The sequence below is a fragment of the Panicum virgatum genome, chromosome 4N (genome assembly GCF_016808335.1).
Source record: "Panicum virgatum strain AP13 chromosome 4N, P.virgatum_v5, whole genome shotgun sequence".
NCBI classification, from domain to species: Eukaryota; Viridiplantae; Streptophyta; class Magnoliopsida; order Poales; family Poaceae; genus Panicum; species Panicum virgatum.
The window spans coordinates 50375930-50390660 of record NC_053148.1 but is presented as its reverse complement, the minus strand read 5'-3'; the positions used below and the strand labels follow the sequence as shown (position 1 = coordinate 50390660).

Here is a 14731-nt window from a genome sequence, read left to right as displayed (position 1 = left end):
CGAAACCGTTTGAAAAACAACCCTGACTCATCTAAAGGCGGTTTTGCTACAGTAAAATTTCTGAATTTCTAGAATTTCACACCTCTCTCAATTAAATAATAAAGAAAGCATAGTTAAATATTGTCTAAAAATTATGATATTTTTTTGGGAGGTAGATCAAAAGACAAGGAATCTATTTTGGCTAGATGTGCTACAATAGACATAAAGGAATTTGAATTATAAAATTTTAAAAATAGATAGAATTCAAAATTCCTTGAATTTTTAGGTCAGCTAAACCTATAATAAAAATGCATTAAAATATGATAATTCATAATTTTTTATTTAGTTTAGTTAGGTACTTTTTATTGGCCCAAGTTCTATAGAAAATTCATAAATTAAAATTTGAGGAATCAAATTTGATTCAAATTTGAGCATTGCGAAGGAATTCAAAAACTTTCATAAAAACTTGGGCCAATAAAAAATACCTTATTAAACTAAATAAAAAATTATGAATTATCATATTTTTATTTCATTTTTATCAAAGGTTTAGCTAACCCAAAAATTCAAGAAATTTTGAATTCTACCCATATTTAAAATTTTATAATTCAAATTTCATTATGTTTAATGTATCACATCTAGCCAAAATAAATTCCTTATCTTTTTATCTACCTCCCAAAAAAATATCATGATTTTTAGACAATATTAACTATACTTTCTTTCTTATTTAATTGAGAGAGGTGTGAAATTCCATAAATTCGAAAATGTTACTGTAGCAAACTGTCCTAAAACATCTTGCTACAGTGCTCGAGGGGTGATTCGGACGGTTTTGCCAGTTCGAGGGCCTAGGTTACCCGGTTTTGTAGTAGGAGGTTGAAAAACGGACTTCTTGACTAGTTTGATGTTGTAAAATAGACTTATCCCTGGTACAAGGCGTTCCACAATTCAAAGAATAGTCTTCTTTCACCCAGAACCAGAATTGATAGATTGGCAGAATGCAAATCAGTTTGACAGTGAGTCCAAACAAAGAATCCACTCATTTTTTCTTTTTTGTTATCTCAACGTTTTTTTACAACTGTGCGCCTAGAGTCAGCCCCGCAAAAGGGAAGAACAAGAACATGTCAGAGTCTCCTGGTATAACCGACCGGCATATATCCCTGGTACATTCAATTCAAAGACCACGGAGCAAAAGAATAAAACAACCAACTGTTTTGTATTCTGCCGCAACAATGTGATTATCATGACGACCCTGCATCCTCGCAACGGTTTGTAAGGGCACATTCCTCCAAGAAGTTGCTCAGCTCAGAGGTGTACAACCCAGGATTGCTCCGGTAGTGATCCACATGGGGGGATGACACAAAGTCGCAGGCTCTCACCTCGCGCCCAGCTCTCCGCTGCCCCTCGATGAATGACTCCACTGATTTTGCTGGGATGACCCTGTCAGCGGAGCTGTATATATATAGTTGGGGGCACTTTGGTTGCTTCGACGACAAAAGCTCCATGACATCAGATAACCTCCTGTTAAAAAGGATATTGATGAGCTCAGCTGTGGTGGAGTTGCCACCATTTTTAAATACTCAACCAATTTAAACATATGTTATCATGGTGTATTTTCTAGGCTATGACCATATAGGCATTGTGTTACTTGCAAACCACACTCATCTACACTTTTCTGATGCAAATGCAATATCTTTTCTGATGCAAATGCAATATCAACTACCACAAAGATAACATCAAGGTATGGTGGACCATCATGTGACTGTACCACCGCAATCAGCAATTCAATTATTTAGTTATTGTGATGTGAGCAATTAGAGGTCTTCACTTGGGGGCTACTCAGTTGAAAAGGGCTTATAGATAAGACTGAAACCCAAATGATTTGTTTCATATGTGGACAACATGCACACCTGTTGATCCTTGGATAGTTCAAAACAACATCAAAAAAGGTCTCCAAAGATGATAGCAGAACTGCCTCTGTTGCTGCCGGCTTGGGCTCCATGCTAGACTCCACAACTACGACACCAGACCTTGAATCATTTGATCCTAGTCCTTTTGTGGTGATACTACGTTTTTTCATGAGGACAGCTGAGAAGCCAGAGGCCCAAACCTAGAGTTCAGAAGAAAACAATAAAAACAAATTTGTTATTTACAATTTACAGCAAACATGATGCCAGGAACAGATGGCTTGCTGTTTAATTCAGATATAAGAATGCAGACGTCAATTTCTCAATAACAGCTCAAGAACCACCAAGTCAAATTAACTGAAAGGTCATGATGAGCTGTAAATCCAATAACTAAATGTGTCTAGCTAAAATTTGTACCTGAGGATCAGGTGCAGCAACAGGCGCAGAGTCTACTATGCAAGCTTTAATTTTCTCCACTGCTGAAGCATCCCGCCGTTGTAGGTTCTCCAGAATTACGCCATAGCTGCAACATAGAAAAAAGAAAGAAAGAAATCAAGCATCAAAATCAAGATGAGAGCTCATTCTCCATGAAGGAAAACCAGGAGGAAGGGTATCATACCAAAGCCAACCAGTATTACTGAAGGTGTGAAAAATAATCTTCTTCCCACTTTCCTCCCTTACCCAGCCAGCAAGATGTTCAGATAGCATCTCTACATTCTTCTCAGCCTTCCCTCCAAGGTTATAACTGAGGATGTCAGACATTGGGAGGGTGAAAGTGACAACATGGAAGCCCCTGGAGGTGTACCAATCAGCATATCTCTTGAGATGCTTCTGCCTTGAGCCCAGCCACCCAAGAAGAACCACCACAGTCTGAGACTTGTCAGGGAATTTGGCACAGACCCTGGGGTCTGGCAGATGCCAGCGGTACAGCACGTCAGATGACGATGAAGCAACTGCGGGCATCGCATCGTCTTGTTCCAAGGTCTTGGTAAACCTTGCATACTGGTAAACGGTCTGGATGACCGGCAAAGATGCGAACGGAGCCTTCATCGGTTGCAAACTCTGGAGATTGTGTGGCAATAGCTGCACAGACAGGGCAGAGGCTGAAGGCGCCGCTGGAGCATTTGTCCTGGTGGCTCGAAGTGACACATGCGCATCTGCTTTCGCGCTTGCATCAGAAAGCTTGTGGTGGGACAACTTGTCAGGCAGCTCGAGGGAGGAGACGGCAGCAAAGGCTGCGACGGCCATGGCGGAGAGGGGGCGGTGGAGGGGTCCTGAGAAGGAAGCCATCATGGGTTGTGGAGCCTCTCAGAAGCAACAAGATTCTTGTCACAAGCCAAGGAGGAACTTGTGCACGTTATTTATGTGCCTGCACCTTTGTCCTGCTTCACAGGAAGGGAAAAAAGGCAGTCTTAGCTGTCTGTCTGTGTCGGTCCTAACACGCGGTTTGCATAAGTTGAATTGATTTTTCCTTGTGTTTGGAAGAAAAAGAAAGAAACATGTGTAGCCAACGGGGACTTGGAAGAAGCTCTGGCTGGCAATTTATTTATGCGTGGCGCAGTTGACCCAAGAAGAGGGCTGAACACGTCTTTGTCATGGTCCATATGACCGAATGCAAAAGAAAACATAAAATTGGTAAAATAATAGAAAGAAAGAAAGGTGGGGATTAACATCTACCAGGTGGTGTCGGTAAAATTGCTGCCAATTAGGATTGAGTTGGACACGGGCTGGCTGCCAAATAGAGGATTTGACAGCCGAGCCCGGTGGTTGGCAGTAACTCCAAGTGCTGTCTGCTTCCTTACTCCTGCAAACGCAACAGCAATTTTTAGAAGGAAACGTACAAGGAGCAAGTCAGAGGAAAAATAAAATAAAGTTGTGAATACGGGGTCGGTAATTTGGCGTTTTCAAGGAGATAGCAGGAGAGGAAGAAAAGAAATCGGGCAGTCCAAGGACGGTGGGCGGCGGTTGTTGGAAGCGATTTGCGTTGCGCGCGTAATCAAACTAAACTAGGAAGCGAAGGTAGACATTGCTTTGCGTTTTGGATTGGTCCCCAACATTGGCGGAAGGAAAGGATGGAGGTGCCCTTGGAATTGTTCCAGGAAAGCAGGAAGGGGAATTGCAGGAAAACGAAGGAATCAAATTGTGTTTGATGCATGGGGCAGGCAGGCAGATGGATTCGACCCGATCCGATCCGATCCGATCCATTCATGGTGCAAGAGGAGGGGGAGGGATACGTACCAGGGCAGGCAGGCAGGCAGGGAGGAAGAAGACGCGACGCCCCCAAGGAGAGAAGGGCGATATCCTATACTTATACGGGTGGAAAGGGAAGGGGCCAAGCACGAGGGAGAGCAAGCTGGAGGAGGAGGCGGCGGCGGCGCGGTGCCGGTGAGGGCGCCCGACCTGGGGGTGGGGAGAGGATGAAGATGTGGGCTGGGCCAACGATATGGACTCTCCCTCGAACCGAATATTCCATCCTCCTCATCAGTTGGAGAGAACCAGAACAATATTCCATCCTCTTCAGTTGGAGAGAACCAGAACCAGACGCGGGGGGGGGGGGGGGGGGGGGGGGGGGGGCGCTCGCTCGGTTAGCTGGGTTCGCTTTCGCTCGGTGGAGCGCCCGCGCGTCCGTGTTCCATTGCCGCTCGACGCCCATTTCGCATCCGGGAACAGTAGGTTCCTAAATAATTTTAGAAGAGTCTCCCAGGTCCTGTTTTGTTCCAAGGATTTTTTTAAGTCTCTGAAACTTTTTAGTATTTAGAAGTATTAAATAAATGTTAATTATAAAACTATCTGCAGAACCCTAGAGCTAAACTGCGAGACGAATCTAATGAGGTATATTAATCTATGATTAGCGAATTGTTACTGTAGCATCACTGTAACAAATTATGAATTAATTAGGCTCATTAGATTCGTCTCGCGAATTAGCACTCAGCTGTCAAAAAACATTTATAAATAAATTTTATTTAATACTATAAAATAGTAAGATTCTTTTTGATGTGATAGAGACTTATGGAAAAAGTCTGGGAGCCAAACAAGGCCTCAATGCGTAGAGCCACAAAGGGACTATGATACATCTGTCGCCGGAGCCTCGATGACTCTAGTGATCTCTCTAAGGACACGACTTGGTATCTGTGTATAGTTATAGATCTGGTTGTATACTTGTGGTGTGTGTGAGATGTGCGTGTGTGTGGTGTAGATGTGTGTCTGTATACGAACATATGCTAGAGCTGTATCCAGATGAGAGGTTTAAAAAAAAACAGGGTGGGGGCCTGGGGGTAATATTCTCCGGATATTCTTTCCATGCCCTCCGGCACTTGTTGACCGACTCCTTGCAAAAGAGGAGGAAGCATCATCCATTGCACAATCCAATGAGCACAAGCAACAGAATACTCTCTTCTTCATGGGTGGCAGCATCGCATCATGCTACAGTAATTCACTGACGAATGACGATGATGCTCAACCAAGGTCAGATGCAGACAGAAAAAAGAATAAACAAACGCACTATGTGGATGGAATCTAACCACAATTCAGATATCAATCAATACAGTGGATGCTCATTCATCACCCGAGACCTCAAAGCATCAACTGAAAAAAGGAAATTTCCAGCTTGAGCGGCAATCTGCATTGAGCATCAGTACCAATACCTCTTCTCTTACACCAATTCCCTATGGTGGCCGTGTTCCCGTTACAAACAAGAGTAAGAAACAACGCAGCCCACTTCTGACTAATTATATACTCGATTTCATAAACTCAAACTTATGTCACCCAAATTACAAACGGAACAGCACAGTATCAACATTGTATATCAGTCGTCACTCGTCAGAGAAGGTCAATGGATGCAGATACGGCGTTGTGTGCCTCCCAATCACATCCCTCCTTTCCACCATGCATACATTCTGCATTCTTCGCCGATTACGAACCAACCCATGCATGTGAATATGCGGTCCACATACAAGAGCGTCACTCGGCCCAGTCCTCGTCACTATCGTCACCCACATCATTATTCTGTACCAATTATTATGATTACCTAGGTAAGTATGCAAAACCTTTGTGCTCAAAAGATCAGAAATGCGTGTGGCGAAATGGAACCTTCTACATTTGAGATGCATTCTAAACTGCCACAGGTAAAAAGTAACGAAATGCACATTTCTGCTTATGTCAGCTAACAATATTTTCACCTGGGAAGAACTTGAAAGCTCTTCGATTCCATCATCTACCACCTGAAAAAGGCCAAAGGTCCTCAATCTCGCAGGTAGGCATTTACAAGACCAAACAATGAGCAATACTTGAATCTAGATCCCTGCTCTACTCATTCATATTAGCAGGGGCGGGCCCAGTTGAATTCAAGGGTATTCAACTGAATACCCATTATTTTTGGCATAAAACTTTGTATATGTGTTGTATTCCATGTATATGATTCAAAAAAAATAAGAACTCCACAGTATAACAGGCCTACCGTCTCTCCTCTTGTTCAGGCCCAAAAATAATAGTAAGTCCATCTCCTCACCCTCCCCACTTGCCGTCCCAAAATACGGCCCATATCAGCACCTGATCCATCCTGCAGTATTGCCCCCTTCCAAGACCGAGTAGCCACCCAGCACCCTTTCGCCCAGGAATCCTAGACTGGCGGTGCGCAGCGGCGGACCCTTGCCGGCGGCCAGACTGCGGCGAACGAGGAACGGGCGGACGGTGGCAGTTAGTCGTGGCCCGAGCCCAGGCCGTTGCGGCTCCGGCACTCCGCTTGCCGGGAGGCGGCTCCGAGCAGGCCGGCTAGGCGCATAGGCATCGGGCGCATGGCGTGGGGGCACCAAGCTACCAGCCCCTCTTGCCTGAAAGCTGCTCAGTGCGGAGGCGCCACGCCCAAGCGCCACGCACAGCGCACAGCCTAGTGCCCAAGGCCGCAAGGACGGTGGGCGGCAGCATCACAGGTCTAATGTTTCATGCTTTGTTAATAAACCCTTGTAATAGGTGAATAGTTGTGAATTTGTGGTGAATCGTTAGCAATGCAGTGAGCAAAAAATGTTTGTGATAAACTGATAGCGAATTTGCGTTAAATTTTTAGAGAAGAATGGTAGTGCCACCACTAATTCTTGATGAGGTCTTTTTTTTTGGAAAGGGTAGCAATGGATTATGTGATATGAGTCTATATTTGAGGCTGTCAAAAAAAGTCTTTGAAAATTTTGAATACCCATGCTCCAAATCCTGGGCCCGCCCCTGCATATTAGGCCTTTTATCTCATCTGCCAAGGGCAACCAACACTGAAATTCCAGAAAACAGTACCTTTGGCGTTTGCTTTCTCCGAGTTCCGCTGGCTGCATTCAGCGAAAACAAGGGTCAATGTCCTCATATAAATGAAGCTGAAAGCTTATCTCACAACACCCTTAGAGTTTTTTACTTGTACTAGGACATATCTTCCCCACTAACAATGAGAAAAGCTTTTGATTGCTCACACCACATGCTAGCAACCAAAGCCAATGGTAGATGGCTGATGAATGCCACAGCAGTGCATTTACCTTTCTTAATCCCTGCTGGCTGTTTTGCCATTGGACTTGCTCGCTGCTTCTTAGCAGCAGGACCTAAAAAAACATGGCAATTACAAATCAAATAATAAAAAAGATTTTTTCCCCCCACAATACACGTTTAGCAAGGATCATAGAAAGGTGATAATACGAAACCTTTTGTTGCAGGGGATCCTTTAGGACTTCTTGTGGACCTCTGAAATAGGAACCCAATTTGCTGTGATGAGTTAAATTTGATGATACTGATACCAAATGTAAACATATAATGTTTAACACATCCTTGTCGAATATTTCCGCATTGCTTCAATGCAATCGGGAATTAGGCTAAAGCTAAAGGGGGCATAGCTGTCTGCTAGTGATAGTGAGGAATAAATAATATATCTAGTGTGCATCTTCATAACTTTTGTGTCTACTTATGTCTAATGCATATCGATTTCCATGAATGTACAGTCAAAATGAAGGCACATTACTATCTAGGTGATTTTGCATTCTCACCTTTTTCTCTTCGGCTTTTTTAAACATACTAGACAGAGTAGCCTGAACAAGAGGCTCTTTCTTGCTGGAGATAGGCAATGCTGAAGAATCTGCAGGTTTGATGTCTTCGCTTTGGCATTCGTTCTTAACAGATAGACTCTCCATCTCCTTCATACATAAAGTAAAATAAGCCGCAACATCGCACAATTTAGTTATTGGCATTCTAAATTTGAACCAATAGGAAAAGCAACTTTCAAGTGCTACCTTCTCATCCAAGTCCTCAGGTACCTCAGCTTCGTTGTCACTGTTAGATGAATCATCACCAGAAGATAAATCTGTGTACCTGTACACAAACAGCAAGGAGCCAAGGAGGAATTTGTTAATTACTTCATGGGAGCAATGGGTGTATTCAGGTTCGAAGATATTAGCAGCGGGTAAAAAAAATCAGGCAACTATCAGTCATTAAGCAAACTAGAGTTAGCAAAGTATTTAGGCATCCAAGAAACCATCCAAGCAGAGAGACAGGGCTTACTTTTTCAAGGCTTTCCCTGCATTTCTAGAAGACTGTCTAACTGAAGGTGCTCCACTTGTAGATTGTGTGCCATTCCCATCCCTTTGATCTGAATCGTCAGAAGCGTCGCCATCAGATTCAAAATTAGGGGAACGGGGTTCTGCGATTTCCTTTCCAGCTTTACTTGCAGTGGCTTCATCAATGGCAGCACCTGCTCCACCTCTGAAATCACAATCTGCCGCTACGCCATCCTATCAGTAGAAAATGAAGAAGCATATGATACACAGACAGAGAACATGACATAGAAGAAACAGATGGGGTTGCAAAGGGCACTGACATTTTGGAATTCTTTCGGAAACTCAAGTTTCAGTTCTTCTGGGTTATCGTCTTTTGTCCCAACCCACCAGGCTTCAGAAAATACAATCTGGCAAGAGATAACATCAGAACGGATTAGCTGCTCTGCCCACCACGCTATTTCTTAACATGAACGGTAAGTTCCTGAGAGAAAGAAAATCTTTCTGTTGCAGGTAGAACATGAGACATCCTAATCTGAAAAATAACCGAACATGTGCATACCAGATGGAATTTTTAGTTTGCTAACACGGTGTAGTACTAGAATCGCAGGATTTGACAACGACCCACGTAAATCTAATCAGTAAATTTGCACAGGCGCACACGCACATCGATCTTACCTAATCAGCGCACGTAATTGGAAGGAAAGGTAACGCTGACAACACTCACAAGGCTCTCGAAGACGTCCTCACAGACTACGCCCTTGGCCGATCTTGTCATCTGCAGCGTGAGGTACTTGTTCTTGGGGTAAACGTGCGTCCCGAAGAGCTTCATCCTTCCCTGCAAGCAGCCGCAAGAATGCGCAGGAAAGAAGAAAAAAATCCCGTCTTTATGACATTTGCTGGTGGCAAAACCGCGGAATCCTTGGGAAGGTCCGTCCCGTACCTGGGGGAACTCTAGGTAGAGCACGGGGTTCTTGGTCCCGAGGTCGGCGAGCTCGCCGACGCGGTCGCCCGAGGCGGCAGGCGCGAGGAGGCCAGGGAAAGAGAAGAGGAAGCGGCTCTTCCGCTGGCCGCCGCGGCGCACGATGTCGCGGCCCTGGAGGCGCGCGACGGCAGCCGACGGCGCGAGCGGCGCCCGTGGCGCCGGCGGGTCGCCGCGCTGGAGGAGGCCGTTGGAGAAGGCGAGCGTGCGGAGGCGGCGGCGCTCGTCGGCCTCGGCGTCGGCGGGGGCGGCGGAGGTCTTCTTTACCATCCTCCCCAGTTTATGCTTTGATTTTTGAAATCAAATCAAACAAACAAAAAGAAGTTTATGCTAGGGTTTTGGGCGGGGTTAGAGCAAGTTTGAGGGGAGGATTTGGGAGGCCGGGGACGAACGAGGAGATCGGAGGGCGAGTTGGGTTTGGGTGTCTCTGCTGCTCTCTGTCCCTGGGGCTGGGAGACCTCCAAGCTCTTGTTCAGTTACCTTTAAAATTCCAAAATTTTATAAAATTCCTCTAATCGAGTTTTTAAATACATGCATGAAGTATTAAATATAGTTAAATAAAATAACTAATTATACAATTTATCTGTAATTTGCGGGACGAATTTTTTACCTAATTAATTCATGATCGAATAATAATTATCAAATACAAACAAAAATGCTACAGTACTTTACACTCTAAAATTTACGCAACTAAACAAGGCCCAAGTCCAACTGGCCCAGACGCAGGATTGGAAAGCGCCAAGGCTGTGTTTAGTCGGTGAAAAAGTTTAGATTTGGCTACTATAGCAAATTTCGTTGTTATTTGACAATTATTGTCTAATTATAGATTAATTAACATCATTAGATTCATCTCGTAGGAATCAGTTAGACTATATAATTAGTTATTTTTTCAACTGTATTTAATACTCCATACACATATCCGAAAATTCGATGTAACAAGTACTGCCCAAATTTTTCTAAAAACTAAACGCCGCCCAAAGCGGCTTGATTTGCTCAAGTACGTACAGAGGCAATGGGCCCCCAATGCAATGTAGAGCGAGAGAGAGACACACATAGAAATAGCAGAGACACAGATGCAATTAGCACTGCAGACAGACAAATTCCATATCAGGTTGCAGATGAACACCAACAGATTGCTTACATCAACAGGCCGGCGAGCTGAATAAAAGGAGCTCAGCAACCATCACACCAATAATCTAGTATTAGTAAAACTAATACATTATTAGTATACTGTCTTCCTGAAGGGAGCAACCCAAAATCAAGTGTCAAAAGTCTTGAGACCCTCATGGCACCTGCCGGTGCCGGGCGCGGAAGGAGGGCAAGGCGGCGACGAGGAGATACAGGTGGTGTCGTCCGGGTCGTCGGTCTCCTCGGCGATGGGGTCGAGGCAGAGCGCGGCGGCGCGGCGCAGGAGCTGGCGCTGCCTGCGCACCACGTCCGCCGTCTCCGGGAGCGCGGGCTCGTCGGCCAAGGCGACGATCCTAGCGGCGGCCATGTATGCTCTCCAATGGAATGGATGATCGATAGATACTTAGTATTGGAGTAAATTTCCTCCTGTTTGTTGCTTGCTCTGAACTTGAATCTTGCCACGTTTATTTATAGATAGATACTTAGTATTGGAGTAGTAGAGTACTCGTAGGAGAAGCAACAAGGAACTGCCAGGGAAACATCTAGATAAGAAAGATGGCAAACGCAACTGACTGATTTCTTTTGGGGAAAAAAGGCAGTTGGAAGTGGTTTCCCTTGAGGTCCACAAGCCGGCTACTCTACTTTTTTGGCCGAAGATTGGATTGCTTTGGAGCTCAGTAGTAGCATGAACCTTTTGGTCCGGTAATCCATTCATAATCCCAATCAACTTGCAGATTGTGACGGAACCGCTAAATTAAAACTCTAATTAAGCGTAATTACCGTCATTTGAACACATCGGGCTCATTAGCTTAACGGCTTAATTTGGCGATCCTTTCTCAACCCACGTCCCGATCAAAACATCACCGATAGTCCCACGCGAAGGTGGGCACAGATGGTACAAGCACAACACTCCTTTGGAAATACAACAGATATACATAAGATTTTACCTTAAATTTTACAAACCAAGTTTGAATAAACACATAATTTACAAACATTGCACTACTGGGATCCGGGTTTAACTAGAGGAAAGAGCCTACAACTACCAAAAATGTGCACTAGGGAGATCCCTAACTAAACGTCTGGCTCCACAACTTCCCATCCCTCAGCATCCCGGCGGATGAATTTGGCGCAGCAGGGACAGAAGTCTACGTCTGCATGCCCTGAAATAATGGTGGCAACAAACCCTGAGTATACTAATACTCAGCGAGGCTTACCCGACCAGTGGGTATAACTTAGCCCACATATCTAGACATGCAAGGCTTTTGGCTGGTGGTTATTTTGCAGAAAAACAGCAACTAAAGTTATTCCTTACTTTCATTATTTTAGCTCCAGGTTCCATATAAATTTACTCTCATCTATTATTTGCATAGACTCACTATAGCAATCATGGTGAGGCAAGCAAAAGTAATCCAATGTGCCCAATATTTTATATATTATACATAACTCTCATTCTAACATTTTGCTATGATGCAGCAAAGAGATCAAGGCCCTCATAATCGCGAGACATGGCGAATCGATCCGATTTAACTTGCAAGGTGGACCTAACCAACATGGCACGCATTTGCCCCGTCGGACTATACATGCCAACCATTCCCCTCCCTGCCTCGAACTACAAAACCGCCCCACCTGCATATAGTCAGCCAAGCCCTACGAGAGACCACCAAAAGTAAATATATGCATCCCGATTCTCCACGGCCACTCGACTCGCCCTAAGGGGTGGGTAGAAGTTCTGTACTTTCGAAGCAAGGCAGTACTCGGCTTACCGGTTTCGACTACCTCCTACTCCCGGCATGCGGTTAGTACAATTCAATCCCGGATCAGCACTGGCGACAACGACCGGTCCTTAATCGACTCAGACGGGGCTAAGGCACACAGGAACCCTGCCCTGCGGCCATACCTATACATCATCCCCGCCCGGTCTCACATCTCCATCTCCATTTCAATAACTCAGGTACTAATATCAGTGGACATAACCTATATCTCGCGAGTAACTGGATATTACTCGACTTCTATATATCCTATATCTCGCAAGTGACAAAAAGTCACTCGACTTCTACCGAGAACTCTTAAGCATAGCATTACTATCGTCCTATCATACTAGTATAAACACAAGGAAATTTAAAGATCAGGCAACTAGGATTTCAATCAATTTCTATACGTAATGCACAAGTAATAGATATATATATATATATATATATATAGATGTCATAATTTAAATTAATAGGTTGTGCTCCGGGGCTTGCCTTGCGTCTGCTGCTCAGAACTGGGGTCAGACGGGCCTTGGGCCGGGTGCTCACACCTCTCCTCTTGGGCTTGCGTCGGCTGCTCATGCGGTGCCGCGATCACCTCAAATACGGCGCCCTCAGCTGCGGATGCTACACGTATGCATATGAAGTAAATGAGTGCAGCCCAAAGATGTAACTATTTTACTTTAACTGGAATACCCTGCGGACTGTCCGCGCCCCAGTGGGGCGGACCGTCCGCCCTACTATTCTACCGACCCACCAGATCCAAACACCTCTCTGGTGTAAGCATCTAGGCCCTCAAGGTATGTTTCGGTGATTAATGACAACCATTATTGTGACTAATGAGTTTGTGCAGCTTAATAGATCATTATCGCTCATTTGGTGACATGTCAAAGAGGTCCCTCAATTTCATTATTCAAAAAGGCGATCTCGGTATTCAACTCAATTTTATGTCAAGACTAAGGATCTTTCTAGTCCTAAGTGTCATATGGTTGAGAAGTACACTTAGGTTAGTATAGGTTTTATAGTTTTGTAGTGATCGCACTATTAAGAGGGGTTAAGGCTTAGTAACTTGAGCATGGACATGGTCATTTGAAAATGGATGCACACTATGGTCACTCAGGTTTCTAGAAGTTCAAATAAGTGGTTCTCAAACTATATCTCAAGAATATTTGGATTTCATTCAAGACTCAAATCAGAAAAGACAAAATCAGAAAAAGTCTATACACCGGTTTAACCGACGCTCTCAATTTTCTATACGTCGGTTAAACGAAGTCAGCAGAATCTGGACAAATTCAATACACCGGTTAAACCGACGTGTTTGAATTTAACGTCGGTGCATTAGTCCAGAGTTGGTTTTTCCAGGGCAATTCAAGTTCTATTCATCGGATTAACCGACGCTGTTTGAATCAAGACGTCGGTGCAATTGACCAGTGAGATGGTTTTTCAGTGGATTTCAAAAGTTGTACTCACCGGTTAAACCGACGATAGGTTTGAGTTAACGTCGGTGCAGTTGTCCAGAGACTTGGTTTTTCAGTTGATCAGTGGACAACTACACTCACCGGTTAAACCGATGATACGTCGGTCAATCTGCCCAAGTTGTAACGGCTAGTTTTCAGAAGAGGCAGTTTACATTCACCGGTTAAACCGACGATGACAAATGGAGGGACGTCGGATTAACCGGCGCTACGCAGTTTTCTGGCAGCTTTTCTCCAACGGCTCTATTTGTGTGAGCTGCCTATATATACCCCTCCAATGGGTCATTTCGCCCACTCTTGACACCAGGCAACATCCATACACTCATACTATAGTCAAGAGCCACATTGAACTTCATCATTCACATACTTGTGCATTCAATCAATCAAGAAGCAAGATTAAGGACTTGAGTAGAGAAAAGCTAGTGTGCATCCGTTCTTGGTGATCGGTTCTTGCTCAAGTGAAGGCCTTAGCTTGTTACTCTTGGTGATTGGCATCACCTAGGCGATCTTGGTGATCGGGGTGTTTCTCGCGGAGCTTGCCAAGGATTGTGGGAGCCCGGAGAAGAAGATTGTACGTGGCTTGAGCTCCACCACGCCGGGATGGTGAACGGAGACTCTTAGTGAGCGCCCAAGTCTCGGTGACATGGGAGGTGACAAGACTCTTAGTGAGTGTCACAACGTGGACTAGGGGTGTGTGCCAACACATCGACACCACGGGAAAAAATCCGGTCGTCTCTTGTCCACTCTCTTTATTCAAGCATTTTCTTTCATGCAATTTACTCATGTGCTTGACTTAGAGATCATAACTTAGCTCTACCTTGCTAGGCTTTACTTTGTTTTTATCTCTCTTAGCTTGTGTAGGTAGCTTAGTTATCCGGTTGGTGAATTGGTGCCCTACTAGTATTGCATAGGTTAAGGTTGCTTTACCTTGTTTTAGAAATTGAAAAAGGCCCAATTCACCCCCCCTCTTGGTCCATCGATCCTTACAATTGGTATCAGA

General features: G+C 44.5%; 2 protein-coding genes across 6 annotated transcripts; both read right to left on the bottom strand.

The window, feature by feature from the left end:
- Positions 1-982: 982 nt before the first annotated feature.
- Positions 983-4357, bottom strand: LOC120668943 (transmembrane protein 53-like). 3 transcript variants are annotated; one of them, XM_039948765.1, is made up of 6 exons: positions 4119-4357; positions 3558-3684; positions 2500-3262; positions 2298-2403; positions 1884-2083; positions 983-1494 (listed from the first exon to the last, which is right to left on the bottom strand). In XM_039948765.1, the coding sequence occupies exons 3-6, from the start codon at positions 3171-3173 to the stop codon at positions 1215-1217; spliced, it is 1260 nt and encodes a 419-aa protein (XP_039804699.1). In that variant the 5' UTR covers positions 3174-3262; positions 3558-3684; positions 4119-4357; the 3' UTR covers positions 983-1214. The 3 variants fall into 3 exon arrangements, with proteins under 3 accessions (XP_039804699.1, XP_039804698.1, XP_039804697.1); XM_039948764.1 differs by having other exon boundaries at positions 998-1494; positions 2500-3265; positions 4119-4353; XM_039948763.1 differs by having other exon boundaries at positions 998-1494; positions 2500-3468; positions 4119-4336.
- A 1033-nt stretch (positions 4358-5390) lies between these two features.
- On the bottom strand, positions 5391-9835 carry LOC120668942 (DNA-binding protein RHL1-like). 3 transcript variants are annotated; one of them, XM_039948760.1, is made up of 11 exons: positions 9342-9833; positions 9126-9236; positions 8722-8808; positions 8406-8635; positions 8138-8216; positions 7895-8041; positions 7556-7616; positions 7394-7456; positions 7161-7192; positions 6059-6100; positions 5391-5885 (listed from the first exon to the last, which is right to left on the bottom strand). In XM_039948760.1, the coding sequence occupies exons 1-11, from the start codon at positions 9648-9650 to the stop codon at positions 5841-5843; spliced, it is 1206 nt and encodes a 401-aa protein (XP_039804694.1). In that variant the 5' UTR covers positions 9651-9833; the 3' UTR covers positions 5391-5840. The 3 variants fall into 3 exon arrangements, with proteins under 3 accessions (XP_039804694.1, XP_039804695.1, XP_039804696.1); XM_039948761.1 differs by having other exon boundaries at positions 7556-7595; positions 9342-9831; XM_039948762.1 differs by lacking the exon at positions 5391-5885 and having other exon boundaries at positions 6062-6202; positions 7106-7192; positions 9342-9835.
- Between the last annotated feature and the right edge of the window lie 4896 nt (positions 9836-14731).

Coding starts and splice junctions, on each gene's coding strand:
- LOC120668943 (XM_039948765.1), bottom strand. CDS start 3,173: ATGATGGCTTCCTTCTCAGGACCCCTCCACCGCCCCCTCTCCGCCATG. Junction 2,404..2,499: donor AGTAATACTGGTTGGCTTTG/GTATGATACCCT, acceptor TCTATGTTGCAG/CTATGGCGTAATTCTGGAGA. Junction 1,495..1,883: donor AACTATCCAAGGATCAACAG/GTGTGCATGTTG, acceptor CCTTTTTAACAG/GAGGTTATCTGATGTCATGG.
- LOC120668942 (XM_039948760.1), bottom strand. CDS start 9,650: ATGGTAAAGAAGACCTCCGCCGCCCCCGCCGACGCCGAGGCCGACGAG. Junction 9,237..9,341: donor TCTACCTAGAGTTCCCCCAG/GTACGGGACGGA, acceptor GGCTGCTTGCAG/GGAAGGATGAAGCTCTTCGG. Junction 7,193..7,393: donor GCCAGCAGGGATTAAGAAAG/GTAAATGCACTG, acceptor CGCTGAATGCAG/CCAGCGGAACTCGGAGAAAG.